The 17,665-nt window shown below is 36.9% G+C and overlaps 3 protein-coding genes across 3 annotated transcripts in view; 1 reads left to right on the forward strand and 2 right to left on the reverse strand.

The window, feature by feature from the left end:
* The window catches only part of LOC105222775 (uncharacterized), a 112,649-nt gene that overhangs the window by 52,530 nt on the left and 42,454 nt on the right, over positions 1-17,665 (reverse strand). The window lies entirely within an intron of this gene.
* LOC105222789 (splicing factor ESS-2 homolog) lies at positions 11,070-12,905 on the forward strand. Its single transcript, XM_011200262.4, has 3 exons — positions 11,070-11,482; positions 11,551-11,912; positions 11,978-12,905. The coding sequence occupies exons 1-3, from the start codon at positions 11,173-11,175 to the stop codon at positions 12,815-12,817; spliced, it is 1,512 nt and encodes a 503-aa protein (XP_011198564.2). The 5' UTR covers positions 11,070-11,172; the 3' UTR covers positions 12,818-12,905.
* Positions 13,038-14,311, reverse strand: LOC105222790 (sepiapterin reductase). The gene has a single exon (XM_011200263.4). The coding sequence runs from the start codon at positions 14,011-14,013 to the stop codon at positions 13,222-13,224; it is 792 nt and encodes a 263-aa protein (XP_011198565.2). The 5' UTR covers positions 14,014-14,311; the 3' UTR covers positions 13,038-13,221.

Consider the following 17,665-nt stretch of genomic DNA (forward strand, 5'->3'; position numbering starts at 1 on the left):
AATAGTTTGAACATTTAGTTAAGACAGTTAAATTATAGAGAATTCTTTCTCTGCAAAACCTGGGCCTGATAAACTAATGCAATATTAGTGCACATATTAGAAGCTCGCAGTATCCTTCGGAGTTACTCAAGCAGGCATTTGAAAACGCTTAAAAGCAACTGAATACATTGGAAAGCACAAAAATTAGGTGTCATATAAATTGAAGCCAAGAGACGCCTACACCGATGATATTTATGTATATCATTGGCCTCAACACTCGCGCCGTTAGTTCTGCTTTCTCCAGACAGGATAAGGAGTCGAAGCAAATGGGTTTGGTAAGACGAAATATCTCCTGTCATCATTAACACCAACAACAACTTCAGGCTCGGAATCCAAGACAGAATAACTCTTGCCAACAGGTGCTACTTTGGACTGAGTAGGCAATTGAAAAGTAAAATCCTCTCTCGACGAACAAAGTACCAAATTCTACAAGTCACTCATTAATCACGTCTCGCTATATGGTACAAAGGCTTTGACGACGACAACATCTGATAAGTCGGCGTTTCGAGAGAATAGTTCTGCGAGGATTTATGGTCTTTCGCACATCGGCAACAGCGAATACGACAGTCGATGGAACGATGAATTGTACGAGTTATACTGCGACATTGGCATAGTTCAGCGAATTAAAAGACAGCGGCTACGCTTGCTAGATCATATCGTCCGAATGGACGAAAACACTCCAGCTCTCAGAGTATTTGACGCAGTACCCGCCGGGGGAAGCAGAGAAAGAGGAAGACCTTCTCTCCGTTGGAAAGAACAATTGGAAAAGAGGTCGTTGGGCCCTCCAATTGGCGGCACCTTGCAAAAAGAAGAAACGACTGATGCGGTGTTGTTAACTCGGCTATAACGCATAAGCGAAGTCTACGCCAATAAACAAGAAGAAGAAGACTTTGAAAGGCGAAAAAGTCGTTTTTGCAACGAGATATGACTGGTGATGAAAATTAGGTCTGTTACGACAACCCTAAATAATTCATAAGTTAAACTTGGCTACTAGCCAAATCAACGTCAAAGCCGAATATCTATGACGACAAGATAGTGCTCTGTATTTGGTCAGATCAGAAGGGCATGCTCTATTATGAGCTTCTAAAACCGGGTAAAATCATTAATAGTGAACACTACCGATATTATGCCTAGTTAATAATAATTTTTCTTCATGCCAACGCTCGGCCTGATCTTGCAAGACTAGTTAAAAACTAAAAACAGCGGCTGGAAAGTTTTGTCTCACCCGCTTTATATTCTGGTCTTTTTTGAATATCCGAATCTATTCTGGTTGATTCAAAACGCCCTCACTCGAATATGGTTCACTTCAGAACACGGTATCAAAAATTAGCTTGTTTCATACCTAGACGCTAAGTCGATTCATCTTTTGGGATGGAGTGCACAAATTGCCAGAAGGATGGCAAATGTTACAGCTTCAGATGGGCAATACTTTGAATAAGACTATTTTACATGTTAAAAAACACGTTCAAATATTGAAAGTAGTTATAGATTAAATAATTTTCTAAACAGCAAAGGTGGACAGATCTTAAGATTGGGCCTTCTAAAGAATAAAAAAGTTTTTTTTTTTGTAAAATTGTGTTAGTGCTTTGTTTTCTGAAAAAATTTAGAGCTTCATGAAGATCTGTATCGCATTTAGTATTTTTTATTTAAAACATCAAGCAGATACATATCTGCCGTAAGCAAAAATAGGTTTTTGAAAATTAAATGATGTTGAAAAATATATGTATTTTTGAAAATTATATTTAGTCAAAAATCACAAAAATGATTGACTACACGTGAAATGCGATTATATACATTGCTTCCGAAAAATTCAAAGCGCATAAACCTTGTGCTGGCGTGACATTTCGGAAAATGACAGCTAAATCATTAGTAACGGCAATTCTTGAAACATAGACAAGAGAGAACACAAATAAAGTAATATACATATTTAAATAAGGTGAACAATATTTTCGGAGCATAAACTCATGCATATGTATATGTACATACTTATATACCATGCATTTTGAAATAATGGAACTAATGATAAAAAGTTCAACCTTTAAACTCGGGTTAATTATTATATTTCTTTCCATAAAAAATATATATATTTTAAGGGCAACAGCTGGAAACTGCAATTTCTAAAGACTTAAGAAGTTACATAGTTTGTGCTACTCGCCAAAAACAACAAAGAAAATTATTTATTACCTTAGCTTCCTACTGATCTTCGACTGCGTTTGTCGGCAAAAAATTTAGAGTCGAAAAGTCGAAAAACGAATATCCTCATATCCGCTGAAATTAGTCAAATGGCTTGGAAAAACAAAATAAGTGCCAAAGTAAAGAGTGACACACACATACATGTACAAGTATATATATGTAATCTCTTACTGCAACAGACAAACGCTGAATGGCGAACTAAAAGTGATTCCATATACTAGTTAGCCATAAATCGCAATTCGAGTGTAAACAGATTTGTTTGTTTTACCTCGTCTCATTTGTCACACAAATAACGCTTTGGTATCATATTCGAAAATGCCAAAACAAAGATCTGATGACAAAAAAAACGAAAACGAAATGAAACTAAAATCACAAAATCACAAAGTCTACTTTCGCTTGACTACGTGTAGCATCTTTCAAGTGCCACAGATCACTTGAGCCACTTGAGTTACGCCACACGTTTTATCCACACACACACACTTACAAACTTGCCATCACACATTTCCCCTATCACTTCAAGATGTCACCGTTATTATGTATTGTTGTTTTAGTTGGCGCTGGTGTTGTTACGTTTGTCACTGTGGCTCGGCAGTCCTGTGAAACTCATCTATGAACCGATCGTGCCACAACCGCCGCCGCACCGCTGAACTGCCACTGCACAGCAACATGCGTGCGGTAGGTCTTTCGGCAAATTTTGAATGGTTTATCGATTCTAAGTGAATTGAACTTGTAAGCAGTAAATCTTCGAGTCTGTACGCCGGTCTTTACCCAAAAATTACCTTCTGGTTGATGGTTTTACAGCCAGCACCGGTGTCACATTGCTCTTTTTGACGTTTAGCAGTGACCCATTTTTGTGATTATCTGCATAACGGATTTGAGTGAAGGAGTTTAAATTTACATGTTGTCGTGGAGTTGTTTTTGTGATGCACCGGTGTCAATTCTTGGATAGCTAATTTCACATTCCATTGAAATTTGAAGGCATTATGTTAATGAAAATTTTTTATTTTATAAGATGAGGTTGATATACAGTCGTTTCTTCAATTATTTTTAATATTCAAAGTGCTGTCCATCTAAAGCTATAGCAGCTCCCATCTTTCAAAAAATTTGGGAATTATATCCCAAGAGAACTGCGCTGTGGTCAATAATGAATCAAGCCAATTTATGATACGCCTTGACCAAAACAAATGGTAGTCAGATTTGTCAAAGTTTGGGCTATAAGGCGGGTGAGGCGGCAAGCACAAAATTCGATATATTTGAGTGAAAAAATTATTGTTGTTTACTCTTCAAGTGAACAAAATTTATTGAAAAAGAAGCACAAAGACAAGATGGAGCCTCCAACGCAAGTTCGGATTATTCGGATGTCTTGGCAAACCGTACGAATATAGTTAAAGAACCAATTTATTGGGCGTTAGCGAAGAGTACATAAACGATCGTTTAAAGAAATGATGACAGATCCCGGTTTGGCTTAAGATTTTTCAAAATTTTTTACAACTTCTGTTTAATTACATATTTCAGCAGATAAATTAATTACTATTAGCATAGTACTTAAACCAAATTGAAGTCACAAAACCCTTGAATTCACACAAGCTTCATACTTTTTTGTATAACCGGACTCAATTTTTTTCTAAATCTATTCGTTTTAGGTCTACCTTGAGAATTATTTTTTTTTTTAATTACAGACGCCGCTTACATGGTTATAGCCGAGTTAACAACAGCGCGTCAGTCATTTCTTCTTTTCGCTATTTGGCATCGTTTCTAAACTTGATTTCTTCATCGAAGTGGTGGTCTTCTCCTTCCTCTGGAGTCTTCTTTTCCATCCAGACAACATGACCTTGCCAGCGCAACCGATTGAAAAGATTGAAGAAGTCACACGATAGGGAGTCTGCTTGTCTGAAACCTCGTTTGGTATCGAACGGCTCGGAGGGGTCCTTCTCGATCTTGATGGAGATTTGGTATTGCCAAGTTCAGACCTAGCGGCTTAGAAGGAGTTCCTTTGCGTGTTGTCGAAGGCGGCTTTAAAATCGACGTAGAGATGATGTATATCGATCCTGCTTACACAAGTATTTTCCAAGACTAAGAAAATCTGTTCTGTTTGTTCTAAAGTGACTATTACCACCTAAGTTTTCCAATCCCATAAATATGATACTTAAATAAGTAGGTAGGAAAAAAACTATACAATCCTCTACTCAAGCTCTCTGATCAAACAAATTCCAATAACACAGCGCAAACTAGAACAAACTTCTTTCATAGTGCAAACGGTAAATTATCACAATTATTTTAATTATATCATTATTTCAATATTATCTTAATTCCCGAGCTTAAGGTTTCTAGTTTCTAATTGTTAAATCTCTATATAAAATCTTATCGAATAGCTCGTTTTAGTAACACCCATAAATTTTCTTCGATCATCGTATTTTTTGACAGGAGACAATACACAAAAAGTGAATTTGTTTCTATTTCAAGTTCAAGTGGCTGTGCAATCTTTAATGTCGTTGAGTCGAGCGTGGCACCCCTTTTAAGCAAAGCGACAACACGCTTATACTATTTCAGGGACGCTGCGGTCGGGAGGAGATCATGCGTGCCTTCATGGTTTTGTGGTTCAATACGCGTGTGCAAAGAATACGATTGCCTTATGGAAGAAACATTGTAAACACAAAGTATTGCCAGCACATATACATACTTACACACCTACTAAACAATGTTTGCATATGTGTGATTGCTACAACAATGTAAATAGGCGTCTGCACAAGTCAATGTGTTAGACACGCCCACGCTTGTACAAGAAGTACTTGAGTAGCTATGCAACAGTTACTCAATAGAAAAGGAAACGCCTTTGAACTCTAGTACTTGAGGTCGCTTTTAAGACACCTTTTTATGCGGCAACATTTTTGATTTTCGATATACGGTTAATGTTGGATTAATCGGTACAAGTCATATTTCAATCGTGCCAAGTTTAATGTGTTTTGAAAAAGAAGTCAAGGTTTCAATGATTGATTTCTAGTGCGGTTTTTAAGGAAACGAGTATAATTATTGTATTTTACATACCACTAATTCTCCAGGATCTGTTTCTTATGAGTTTAAGAAGCAGAATCTGCCACGAATCAGTAGGAGGCAAGATGAGAAAGAGGGTTTGCCCTATTGGAATCCTGAATATATATAATAACGAACAGGACCTCGGAAGATATGACCTATTATTAAAAATAACCACAGCAGACGAACGAAAGAATATGATAAAGCATCAAAAGTGTTGCCATTGCAAAGCCAGGTTCGGTGATTATTAATAGAACAAAATTATGGATTATAAGGTCCAGAACCAATGCAGTGTTAAAAAAAGCACATATTATTAGGGCCCAGATGTGCACTTTCTGAGCACCCTGTTTTGTTTTTTTTAAACCCAATTACGCCTGCAATACCAAGCGGAAAAACGGTAGTTAATTTCGGAGGGGCAAGGAAAGGATACGAGGCGAGAAAAAGGTAATAGGCAAGAAAGAAGAGCTTAACACTCTATTAGGCAGTTTCCATATAATTTAATTATACCCTGGCCGAGTTATATTAAGCTTGCCACGAAGTTTGTAATACCGGTAATGAAACGCATGAAATCCCATGAAATAACGGGTCCAATTAGTGATAGAATTCATGAACCTTCTTTTTTGACAGATCCCGTGTGACGCGTGTCAAGCTGTTATGTTACTTTTGTTCAGTATTGTTTGTCATTTCATCATGGAAAGACTCACGCTTGAACATCGTCTACAAATCGTTCAACTTTATTACAAAGACTTACGTTCTGTAAAGAATGTGTTTCGGGCGCTTCGCTCAACTTATGGTCAACATAATCGGCCTACTGAGCGTGCTATTCGGAGCACAATCACCCATCTTGAGATCCCGCATTAATTATTGGATAATATTCGACCGAGTAGACTTCATACAGAACGCAGTGAAGGGAATATAGTAGCCGTAGGTGAGAGTGTACACGAAGACCGTGGAAAGTCGATTCGGCGCCGTTCGCAGCAACTTGGACTAACGTATGGAACGACTTAGCGCATTTTGCGTCGAGATGTTAAATTTTAAGCGTCCAAAATCCCTCATTCGCTATGTGCTCTTGAATAGTTCCAAGAAGAACCGACGTTTTCGAGCCAAATTTTGTTCAGCGATAAGGCCCATTTTTGGCTCAATGAGTATTTAAACAAACAAACTTGCCGATGAGAACGTAACCATAAATGGCAACCGTTATCGCCCCATAAACCGACTATTGGATGCCTGAAATTGAAATACTGATCTCGGAATTGAAGATATTGATCTCGGCAACAGTTGGTTTCAACAAGACGATGCCACTTCCCACACATCGCATCATTCAATGGATTTATTGAGAGAACACTTCGGTGAGCAGAACATTAGGGAATCTTCCCAACGATAAAAAGATCGAAAAGTAATCATCTTTTCTAATTTACAGCGAAAAACAACCTTTCATTCCAAGCTTGCGTTATAATATACTCCGTTCACTATTATTGCCAAGATTGTACAAAAACCTTTGAAAACACTTAGATAATTTCAACACAATTTGAGTACAAGAAAAAACAATGATCTTTTGCCATCGACCCGATTGTGCCACATTTCAAGCAATCTCTCGTTTTGCACTTGCCTCCTGCTAAGCGTTGACAGCGTTCGCCAAGTGTGGACGCTGCATTCGATTTTGCATCATACATATATATGCGGCATGTGTATTTGTGAATGTATGTGTGGCACCCCTTTGTGACAACCACTGATAAATGTTGTAACTACTGTCACAGCTACTTACAACAAAGTTAAATGGCATTTTTTTACGAGGCGTGAACAGCAAATTACGAAATTTATGCATTTTTATAGCGAAAAATGGACACATTTTAAGCCTCTAAGTAGTCGGCAGCTATGTGCGTAAGTAGGCTTGTGTGTGTGGCGGGTATTTATTTATTGTTTCGTTTTTTATAAAGTGTTGCTGGTGCGTCGCATCATTGCTGCTGACAATTTCAGCAACATTTATTTCGCACAAACACTCACACACTCGGCATATACTTAATATTTATGCCGTTTGTTTTAACAATTTATCAATGTACTTGTTGCATGCGCTACCATAGGAATCAAAGAATGCACAACAAATTGCGGCCACCGTTCATTTACTTTAGCTCATCAATTAGCGCGCCACGCATAATGGCATGCGCCAGCACACAACCACAACAAAACCAACTACAACTACTTCTGGTTGCTCACTTTCGGTTATACTTGGCGGCTGGCTTCAACATCATTGTCACAACACCCGGCAAGGCGCGGCAATGTTGCGGTTTAATTCATCGGAAATTGAGCGCGTAATTCAAATTCAAGCAAACAGCAGCAGCCATCGAAAATTTATAATCACATCCAATACGCTTGGCAGTGCAAGTCTATTTGGGCTTGCAATAGGAAGTTAAAAGCAATTAAAAGTGGAGGCGCTCTGGCTGCTGCTCGCAGGCACCAACAACTGCAGTTGCGCCTCTGGGTGTCATACAAATGCAGTCTTCATATGTGTATGGTATATGCACTGCCCTTTCATATGTTGCATGCTGCAACATTAACTCTTAAACCATAAGGTAACTTCATTGGCTCGATCCTGCCTCTTTGTTGCAGCTTTGAGAGTGATGAAATGTTCGAAAATTAATGCCATCGATGACGTGAATGAAATGTTTTTCTCTTGTTTCCTATTCATAGGCATATGCAAACAATAAAAGCAACTCCGCGCACATACACAAATACACACATACATATTCATACAACTGCATTTGATCGCGTGTGTGACTTGCCGCCCTCAGTTGCTTCCAATTGGAAATGCCGGGCACAATACTGTCGCTCCGTTCGACTCAAAATAGCAATGAAATGAAAGAAAGACACATAAAAGGGACACCAGAAGTTATGAGAATATTATTGCCAACTGTTAACAGATTTGTGATGCGTTTGGATGCTCGTATGTTTTTGTTTGCTTGCCCTGCTGGCGGAACTCATACAAATTTTCCTTCCTGTTTGCTGCGGAGATCAGTAAGTGGCTTTGTTGTTGTTGGAGTTGACAAAATATTTTCGATATTGCGGTATTGAAAGTTTTACGACTAAACTTTTCGGTATATTCAACTAAATATGGAAGTGTTTGGAGTAGCAATTTTGACATTCTTCGACTGGATACTCATAAAACGGAGTACATAAATATTTTAATACTTAATTTCGGTTTCGATGAAACAGCTTAATATATAAATCAGATTGCTTTATTTCGAATTGCAGCTGATTATATGATAGCTTAGATGTTGGTAGCTAATTTAGTTGTTGCTTTGTTCGAGGTCTTCTTATAAAGCGTTAAGTTTAAGGGTTATATCCATTTGCAAGTCAGAAAAGATACTTTTTTTTGAAAAAACGCCGCGGGCGCAACGTCTTGGGGGGGCGGAAAAACGATCTTCGCGACGTGACACTCTCACAGTTACTCTATGCTTTGAATGTAACAAATACTTTTATTTCTCCAAATTTTCAAAAATGGTATTTAAAAACTCCAATTCGGGCAAAAATTCCTGAAAATCGTGTCAAAAGTGCACAAGATATAGGGCGAAAATGGGTTTTTTCTATGGCTTTTAATAAGATGTCTTGTAAATTTACTATCAATTTCCTCAAAAACCGTATTGTAAGAATTTTGGAACTCGAAGACATTTTGTAAAAATTCACTTTTGTTCGAACTACCTCATGAAACTTGTAGGTAGGTAGATAAAGGGGGACGGCAGAACATTCTTGGCCCCGGGCGCCCGAAGTTGTAGCTACGCCACTGTGAAGAGGCATTTTTTTATTTTTTTTTAATAATCGGAGACTCATTAGGAAAAATTTTGGGTTCGCTTGATTTAATCGATGGCCAGGAAGACTTCCGAAAAAATGTGGCTGGTAGTCAGAAAAATATTTCTGCTTAAAATTATTTTGAATTTTGGTTTTCCAAAGAAAGTATCTTGTGAAAAAATTTACACATCGAGTGCCAGAAAAATAAAAATTAATACGAAAAATCATATTCCTTCAATTATTATCTGACGAAGATATCTAAACTAAAGTCGTGTTGAAGTTTTACATCGAACGTTTCGATAAAAACGTATTTAGTGTTTGGAAACCGATTATACTAAGTTAAAAAATTCTTGTTTATAAATATCGTTCGTATTTTGGAAACATTTTGTAGGATCAGGTGCAAATCGTTTTTTTTTTTGTGAAATTTACGAGTGGATGTAACCCATTAAGAAGAGAAAGCGGCAGATAGACGTTTGTCATTATCACTGTGCCAAATACTGTTCCTCAAACGTTTCCGATAATTCTAAAAATAACACTATTAGAACTTTCGGGAAAACCTACTACTCTTTTTTCTATTTTGAACTTCATGTTTTACGACCAACAACAGCTGTATTATGTTTATGAAAGGCTTTGTGTTCGTTTCCACGGCTTAGTGCGTTAACTCATATTCAAAGTAGTACTCATATTCGTACAACATCAAAGAAGGTGAGGATAACTCTATTTTCCAGAAGCTTCTCATTTTCAACTCGAAACCCATCTGAATGGATTAAACTAAGCAATTTTATCCACTTATTTAAATAAAAAAAAAAACATCTTTACTTTTTAAACATATCTCACATTAGCCTTGCTTTTGAAAATACCTTTGGTGGTTGAAAGGAAAAAGTATATCTAATTTTTATAAAAATATTCTACTTCGCTAGCAAAATTCGACCGCTGTTCATTGCTGAGAAATTTGGAATGCAACCTATTTGAAAACAAAAACAAGAAAAAATTAACTTCGGCTGCACCGAAACTATAATATCCTTCACAGGTGCATTTGCTTTACCATTAAAGACTATAAAATGATCTTTATCTTGATTTTGATCGGTAATTTTGTATGACAGCTATATGCTATAGTCGTTAGATCCAAACAATATGTTCGAAGATTGTGGTATTAACTTGGACAATAATATCCTCCAAATTTCGTGAAGATATCTTTACAAAAAAAAAAGCATTGATTTGAGTTGGTTAGTTTGTATGACAGCTATGTACATATATGCCTTATTGGCCCGATATTGGCTGTTCCGATAGATGAAGTTCTTGGAGAGAAAAAGACTTCTGAAAAATTAATTTAAAAAATCGTGGGACTATTTGCCGTATATAAAGACAGACAGACAGACACGGTTAAAATGCGGCCTTTTTTCTCATTTTCTGAGTAGTAATGTATATATTTCATATACCAAAAAGTAGAAATTTCAACAAATATAAAGTCTACTGGCTTTTTTTTAAATATCTGACACTTTGACTTGAGATTTTTAGATTAAATTTTTTTTTTTTACTTCTAAGTCGATATAAAGTTTCCTTCCTAATATTTTAAATTAAAAAATAACTTGTATTTGGGACATAAGTAGGTAAGTTTACTCAAAACTTCAACAAAGAAAAATTGTATATAATAACTTATCATCATATCTGTAGACACATATATAATTGCAAACCTTATTTCTGCTAATTTGAAGTCTACGTCTACTTCTATGAATTTATGCAATTCTAAAAGAATGTTATAAATTGTTAGAAATCACTTACATTTTTGTATTTCGGATGTTGCTAAGTAAACAGTATAGCACCTATTTACAACATAACACTTTTATTTACATATTTTAACTTGAATACCAAAATATAAAATTTATTAACCGTGAAAGCAAGCATTGAAAAATTCACGACTATTTCCGCCAATTTATACAACAACAATATACGATCCACAATAATTTCTATTCCCACCCATGAGATAGCGCGAACTTGGCAGCACTGAAAATACCAAAATCAGCTGCTGCTACTATCATCCAACATTTTACTACTTAAACGTTTGTTTGTGAAATACGCATAATTTTTGGCAGTAATTCTATTCCTAAAAAATAAAAAATAAATAAAATGAGTGAACCATCTACGCCAAACACACCTGGAAGTCAAGCGCTTGTGAAACTTAAGGAACGTGACAAGAGTTTGCAAGACTTCAAAGTTCCTCTGTCCGGAGCAGTGCGCAAAAAAACTAAACAAAAAATACTCACAGAAGAAATGTACATCGAAGAGCTTTCTAAAATTATTCAACGGGATTTCTTTCCACATTTGGATAAATTGCGTGCACAGAATGACTACTTGGATGCGATGGAGCGAAAAGACTATGTACAAATGGAAGCGATACGTGCCAAATACAGTGGTCGCAGACCGACCGACAGGAGCTGTATGTAAAAATCTTCCGCATATATATATATATATATATTCTATAACTTATTTTATATTAATTTACAGCAATGTCTCCAGCTACTTTTGAGACACCAGCAAGTGCGAATGGAATTGTGACACCGCGACATGATAGCAATGATGTTTCAGACACACCCAAATCCACTCTATCTATTTCTTCTAAAACATCAAGAATAGACGACGGAAATAAATCTATATCAGACAAACATTCATTGGATTCATTTTTACAGCATTACACCAGCGAGGACAATTATAGTTTCCAAGAAATCATAGATACTGCTGACGAGAAATTGCGACAAAAGTTTGCAGTGCTATATAATGAAGAAAAGCTGTCAGCAGATAAATTAGCACGCGCTTTAACTTTGCCGTCAATTGAAAAACAGTTTGAAGAACCCGATCCTTTGAGAAAGGTAAAGCATGTATTTACGATCATATAGCTTATATAATATTTTTTTACAATTTTCTATTATTTCAGATTGAAACTTGGTCGTACACAAATAAAAACTCCATTATGTACATCCCTGATGGTGTCGAACTTACCGAAAGAGAACGTGTGGAAGCTGCAAAACGGCGCGAAATAATAAAGCACAACGCTACACGCCTCAATTCAAATCCCTTCGCTGAAACACCCAATCAAAAGGCAAACAGCGAATTAGTTAAATCCCAATCACAAGCGCTTATGAATAAAATTGGCTTAGATGGCAACGTCATAACACCCGGAAACGAGAGTGAAGGTCCACAAATACGTGGTTTCAATCTAGTGAAAACCCCTTCGCCACGTCCAGGTGAAGCATTTTCTCCACTCATGACGTGGGGTGAAATCGAAGGTACACCCTTTCGGCTTGATGGTTCTGACACACCAGTACGCCCAAATGTGGGACCTGCTTTCACAATCACTGAAAATTCACGACGTGAAAATATTGCTTTGGCTTTGGCCGAAAAAGTTGGTGAAAAGATGCGTGCGCAAAAGCAAAGGGCCGCTGATACAGCACGTAAGAATATTAATTCACCATTCATACGTTCAAATATGGAACGATTGGCATCAATGTCACCGGCAGCAAGACGACTAGCCACTTCCAAATTAGGTTTAAATACAACACCGCTTATGCCCACACCGCAACGTACACCAGGCAAAGCTATGCACAGGGCCTCACCAATGTCAAAAGCCGCGAATTCCCGTAAAACACCATCAGGTAGCGCTGGCACCAACTCCGCGCCAAGCACGCCGAAACAGATTAGTAGTGGCAAATCAACACTAACCGATGATTTGCTGAAAATTCCTACAAAACGATTGCGTGCCTCAGATTTCTTTTAAACTGGTGCATATTTGCGAAAATGAATGGAAATTATATAAATTAGTTTACAAGTAAGCGCACAAAATCGTATGTGTGGTAACATAGGACACGTTTACTAAAACACTAATAAGCATATTTAAGAATAAAAATAATTAATGAAATAAGTAACGATAGTTGACTAAAAGAAAATCCTTGAAACTAAACTATTATAAACATAATTGTTTTGATAAATAAAACAAATTTATATTAAGTTCCGAAAATGCTTTTCATTATATTTATTTATAATTTATGTACACCCGAATTATTGTAAATATTTTGCACAATTATTTAAAGCTAAATGTAAATGTTTGCTAAAATTTGAGACTGGCCTAAGTAGCACTTTCCTGCATTATATTGTGATTTTGCATATTTGAATTGTGTTCTCTCACTCATCATAGTAGTCCACATGATCACCGGTTTTGAATTTTTGCTCCTGTAGCACCTGTAGGAATTTTGCCGTTGTTTGTTCTGGAGTTAACATTGTTTTGTTATCTCGTTGCTTTTTGAAAAGACCAACCAATTCTTTATTGGTTGATTCTCGCTGAACCTGCTCCGTCATTTCCGTATCAATTGCACCTGGCGCATAATTCAATACAACCACATTATCCAATGCTTGTTCGGTGGCGAGAACACGGAAATACATCTCTCTAGCTGCCTTGCCGGAACAATAGAAACTCATCGATGCAAATGGTTCAATGCCACATTTTGATGTTATGTTCACCACCACTTTGGGTGTACCGCTAAAAACACGGAAAAACTCACAATTCAGCGAGATCACAGAGAAAACATTCACATAATAATATTGTTGCCAAACATTGGCGTCGGACACGTCCACGGCACTTTTCGACACATCACCCACTGTACCAGCATTGTGTATGATAAATGCACGTTCAAAGTCGCTTATTTTTACTCCTTTCAATGACTTCTCCAACAGTTCGCGGAATTGCGTTGCTGTGACGAGACTCAGATCGGTCGAGTAGGTATACACTTTCACATTATTACCCAATGCCTCGATGCTTTCTTTTGTGTTTAACAAACCTTGTTCGCTACGTGCCAACAGCACGATTATAGAACCCGGCTTCAATTTGGCTGCAACTTCAATGGACATACGCTGTCCAATGCCACGTGATGCGCCTGTTACAAATAGATAAGTACGTTTTTCCAAATCCAAAACCATTTTCGCTTGATTTTTCTTGCTTGTAATTTATTTTGTGTTTATATGTTTTTGTGACTGTTTGGTGTGAAATTTTTTGAACTGCACTTATTGAGACAAGTGATGATTGTCAAAATATTACAACTTGTTGCACAAATTTGAAAAATGTTTGCCTTCTCTGCCAGCTGTTTTACGCTACAATGAGTTTAGCGGTTGACCTTCGTTTTGGTACTTCACCAACAGCAATAAAATTCACGAATCTCACTCCAAAGCGCAGCTGCCAAACCAAGCTGAATCATAGCACACACGAGTATAGGTATCTATAGCAAAAGGGGGCCGCGGTGTTGTAAACGGTCAATGCTTTGAGAGTTATTGAGTAAGCGCGTTGATTGCACTACATACATACTTATACACGTACATACACATGTGCATGAATGAGTGAAAAGTAATCTTGAAGCGATTGGCTTTTAAAGCTAAAAGGTTATCATTTTCAAATTTAAAAGTTTTACACATTCTTCATACATATGGGTATATATTCATTAAAGCGGGTCGTTATTTTTTAAAGTCGCATATGTGATCAATATGGGTCGAAAATATATTGTCAGCTTGCGAGATATTCCAATGAAAATTAATACATAAGTGAATTTTATATTCTTTTGATTATTTGTCGAAATCGGACAACTATATCATATATGTATGTATATCCCATACAACTATTTTACCATGGAATAATACTGAACAACAAGTTTGCATGAAATTGTGCTTTTCTAATTCCAATTGCGACTACGGAATTGTTGAAAATGTTGCAGAAGTTTCTTGGGGAATACAACTACTTGAAACTCGTCGAAAATTAGCTTCATGAGAGTCGTCCATCCTTCTGTTAATGACGATAACATCGAAAAAGTTAAAGAAACTGTGCTTGAAAATCGTCCAACACGACGATTGGTTAATGTTCAGAGTAGATTGCGTGTCAATGCTAGATTCCTTCAGTTAGATCTGAATCTTTTTTCACACGTCGTCAAGTAGAGGTCGCAAAAGAGATGCTTGACAACGTAGATGAGGAGCCTACAATCATCAAACGCATCATTACTAGTTGCGAAACGTGTGTTTATTTATTTGAGGTCGAAAATTACCAACAATCTAGCGGATGGCACACCAAAAATGAGCCGAAACCAAAATTCACTGAAGGCACTTGAGAAATTTTAAAGATGTACAAATGAAATATTTAGAAATATTCACAGGGAGAAGTTTGTAAAGACACTACATAAATGTAGAATATTCTCAATCCGAAATTAATTTATATTTCATGGAACAAGATCTTAAGATCTTAACACCAACAAACAAATATACGAAGCTTTGCACAACTCGATCAAGGTACATAAGTAGTAATTGTACCTAAACCATGAAATAAACATTTGGAAAACTTGTATTCAATTAAATTATTTGGGTCACATTGTTTACTTGATTGAAAAAATAACATTTGGCGCACTTTGAGATATGAAATCAAAATATATAAACAGACTCCAACTTTGCGAAAATTAGCAAAATATAATCAATCATATAAAAAATAAGCACGTCCCATGAAAAATATAAAAATGTGTCAAGGACTTAACCTAAAAAGAAAAATTAGAAAATAATGCACTTAACGAAAAATTCGGGGAAGAAATCGAAGCGTAGATAAGGCGACGTCTGACTTGAAAACAAATACCCAATCACTGGAATAAAAAAGAACAAAGCCTAGATTTCACAGAATTGTCTGTATATCATTAGAAAAATATTTCTGTACTTATGACTTAAAAATATTTATGTATAAACCACATAGCAACAGCTAGACAATAACCCATACAGTTCCAAGTATGCTATTGACACTCGTTTTAATTATTTTCTTTAAGCAGCCAAGAGCACCATTTTAATCAACATACTACATACATACATATGTACATATTATTATTTGTTCCATCAGAAAATCACAACAGGAAATGTAATAACGGTACAGTACACGCATCGCAAAAAAGGTTTTCACTGATTTGAACACTTCGCGGGAGCACACGAGCATGAGTCACTTATACGCTGACAAAACCCAAGTTAAATGTATTTTCAAGATTTCTCGATAATGTATATATAGATGCACGTGAGTGAGGTCTATGTCCTATACCAAAGCTTCTTTTATGTATGTATGTTGGGAATACCTTGCACAGAATTATGTACCTTAGTGGAGTGGGGAGCTAAAGAAAATCGTAGAGCCTTGATTGCTTTACAAAAGTGTTGAAAAGCGAAATTAAAACTAAAAAAAATTAATTATTTCCAGAATGTTTCTGTACCGATCGTATTTCCGAAACATCTATAGTTTATGACAGAAAGAGAAGAGGTCGTCCTCGCATTTTTAGAACTAATGTGTCTAGACCCGAAATCCCCTCAGAAAACAGAACAGAACAATATATATATTAGAGATAATATTCACATGAAAGCCTACCGTCTGCCGCCTGATCATCATCTAACAACATGATTGAGGCAAATTAGACTTAAAAATGCAAGTGGATTCTTGAGTGGCACAGGGTTAGGTTAACGGCCAGTAAAGGACCCTTTCACAGATGAAAATATGTTCCTTGTTAAAGAAGCTTTTAATGAGTAAAACAACAAAATATACCTAAGGATGTTATGGGACGGCGTTACGAAGAGGGTTAACTTTACAAAGAAGCTCGGTAGTAAGGCGGAGTGGAAAGATTCCACGCTCGATGGGACGGGGCATAAAGTGGTAGCCGGCAATGATCTGGACGACGAACTAGCCCACTTTGCGGCAGTGTCCAGGATGAAGGGGCCACAACCATGCATTGCAGTGGGGTCCCACACTTTAAAGGAGCTTCTCCACACGGAAAAAAGTTTGGGGAGGGATCAGCATTTGTAGCAGGCAGCAGCAATGCGACATGCCAAGCTATTTCTGGGAGAGTACAATATTGCAAGGTTTAAGGAAATGATCAACCTTCCCCCGAAATAAATTCCGCCACCTTGTCGCGCTCTGTACTGGACACTGCATGCTCAGGAAGCACTTGTCTAACATGGACATAGTCTCTTGCGCAAATTGCCGGTTCTGCGGTTCGACATGGAATAGGACACTTCGGAACACCTGATTCTGGATTGCCCAGCAATTTGCAGAAACAAGCTCAAGGCCCTGGGTTCCATCGAAGTGGACAGGAATCACTTCACCTCAGTCGCGTCCAGCAGGCTCCTGGAATTGTTCAGGTTGCTGGACCTATGTGACCATATGTGACATAGGGGAGGACATAATAGACCATAGATTGCAGTGCAAAGCCTCAATTTTACTATCTATCTATCTAAATTCGGTATATATATGTATATTATAAATAATATATATGTATGTATATACATAAGTATATATTATGTACATACTTACATATAATTGTACTATATGTATATTTGCCGCGAAAAAAATCAAAATTATGTAAACTGATTGAAAACAATTTCAAGCGCGTCACGTCTCATAAAAATATTGTCATAACTGTTATGAAGGAACAGTGAAAGCTCATATAAGCGAACACCGGGTTATTTTTCGCTCAAGAGGGATATCCCCTTAAGGAACTGTCAGAAAGGTGCGACTTACAAAATTCAAGCATAAACTCAAATAAGCTTTTTCGCCGTAATGTTTTTTTAATTCGAT

This window comes from Bactrocera dorsalis, chromosome 4, assembly GCF_023373825.1.
Source record: "Bactrocera dorsalis isolate Fly_Bdor chromosome 4, ASM2337382v1, whole genome shotgun sequence".
NCBI lineage: Eukaryota > Metazoa > Arthropoda > Insecta > Diptera > Tephritidae > Bactrocera > Bactrocera dorsalis.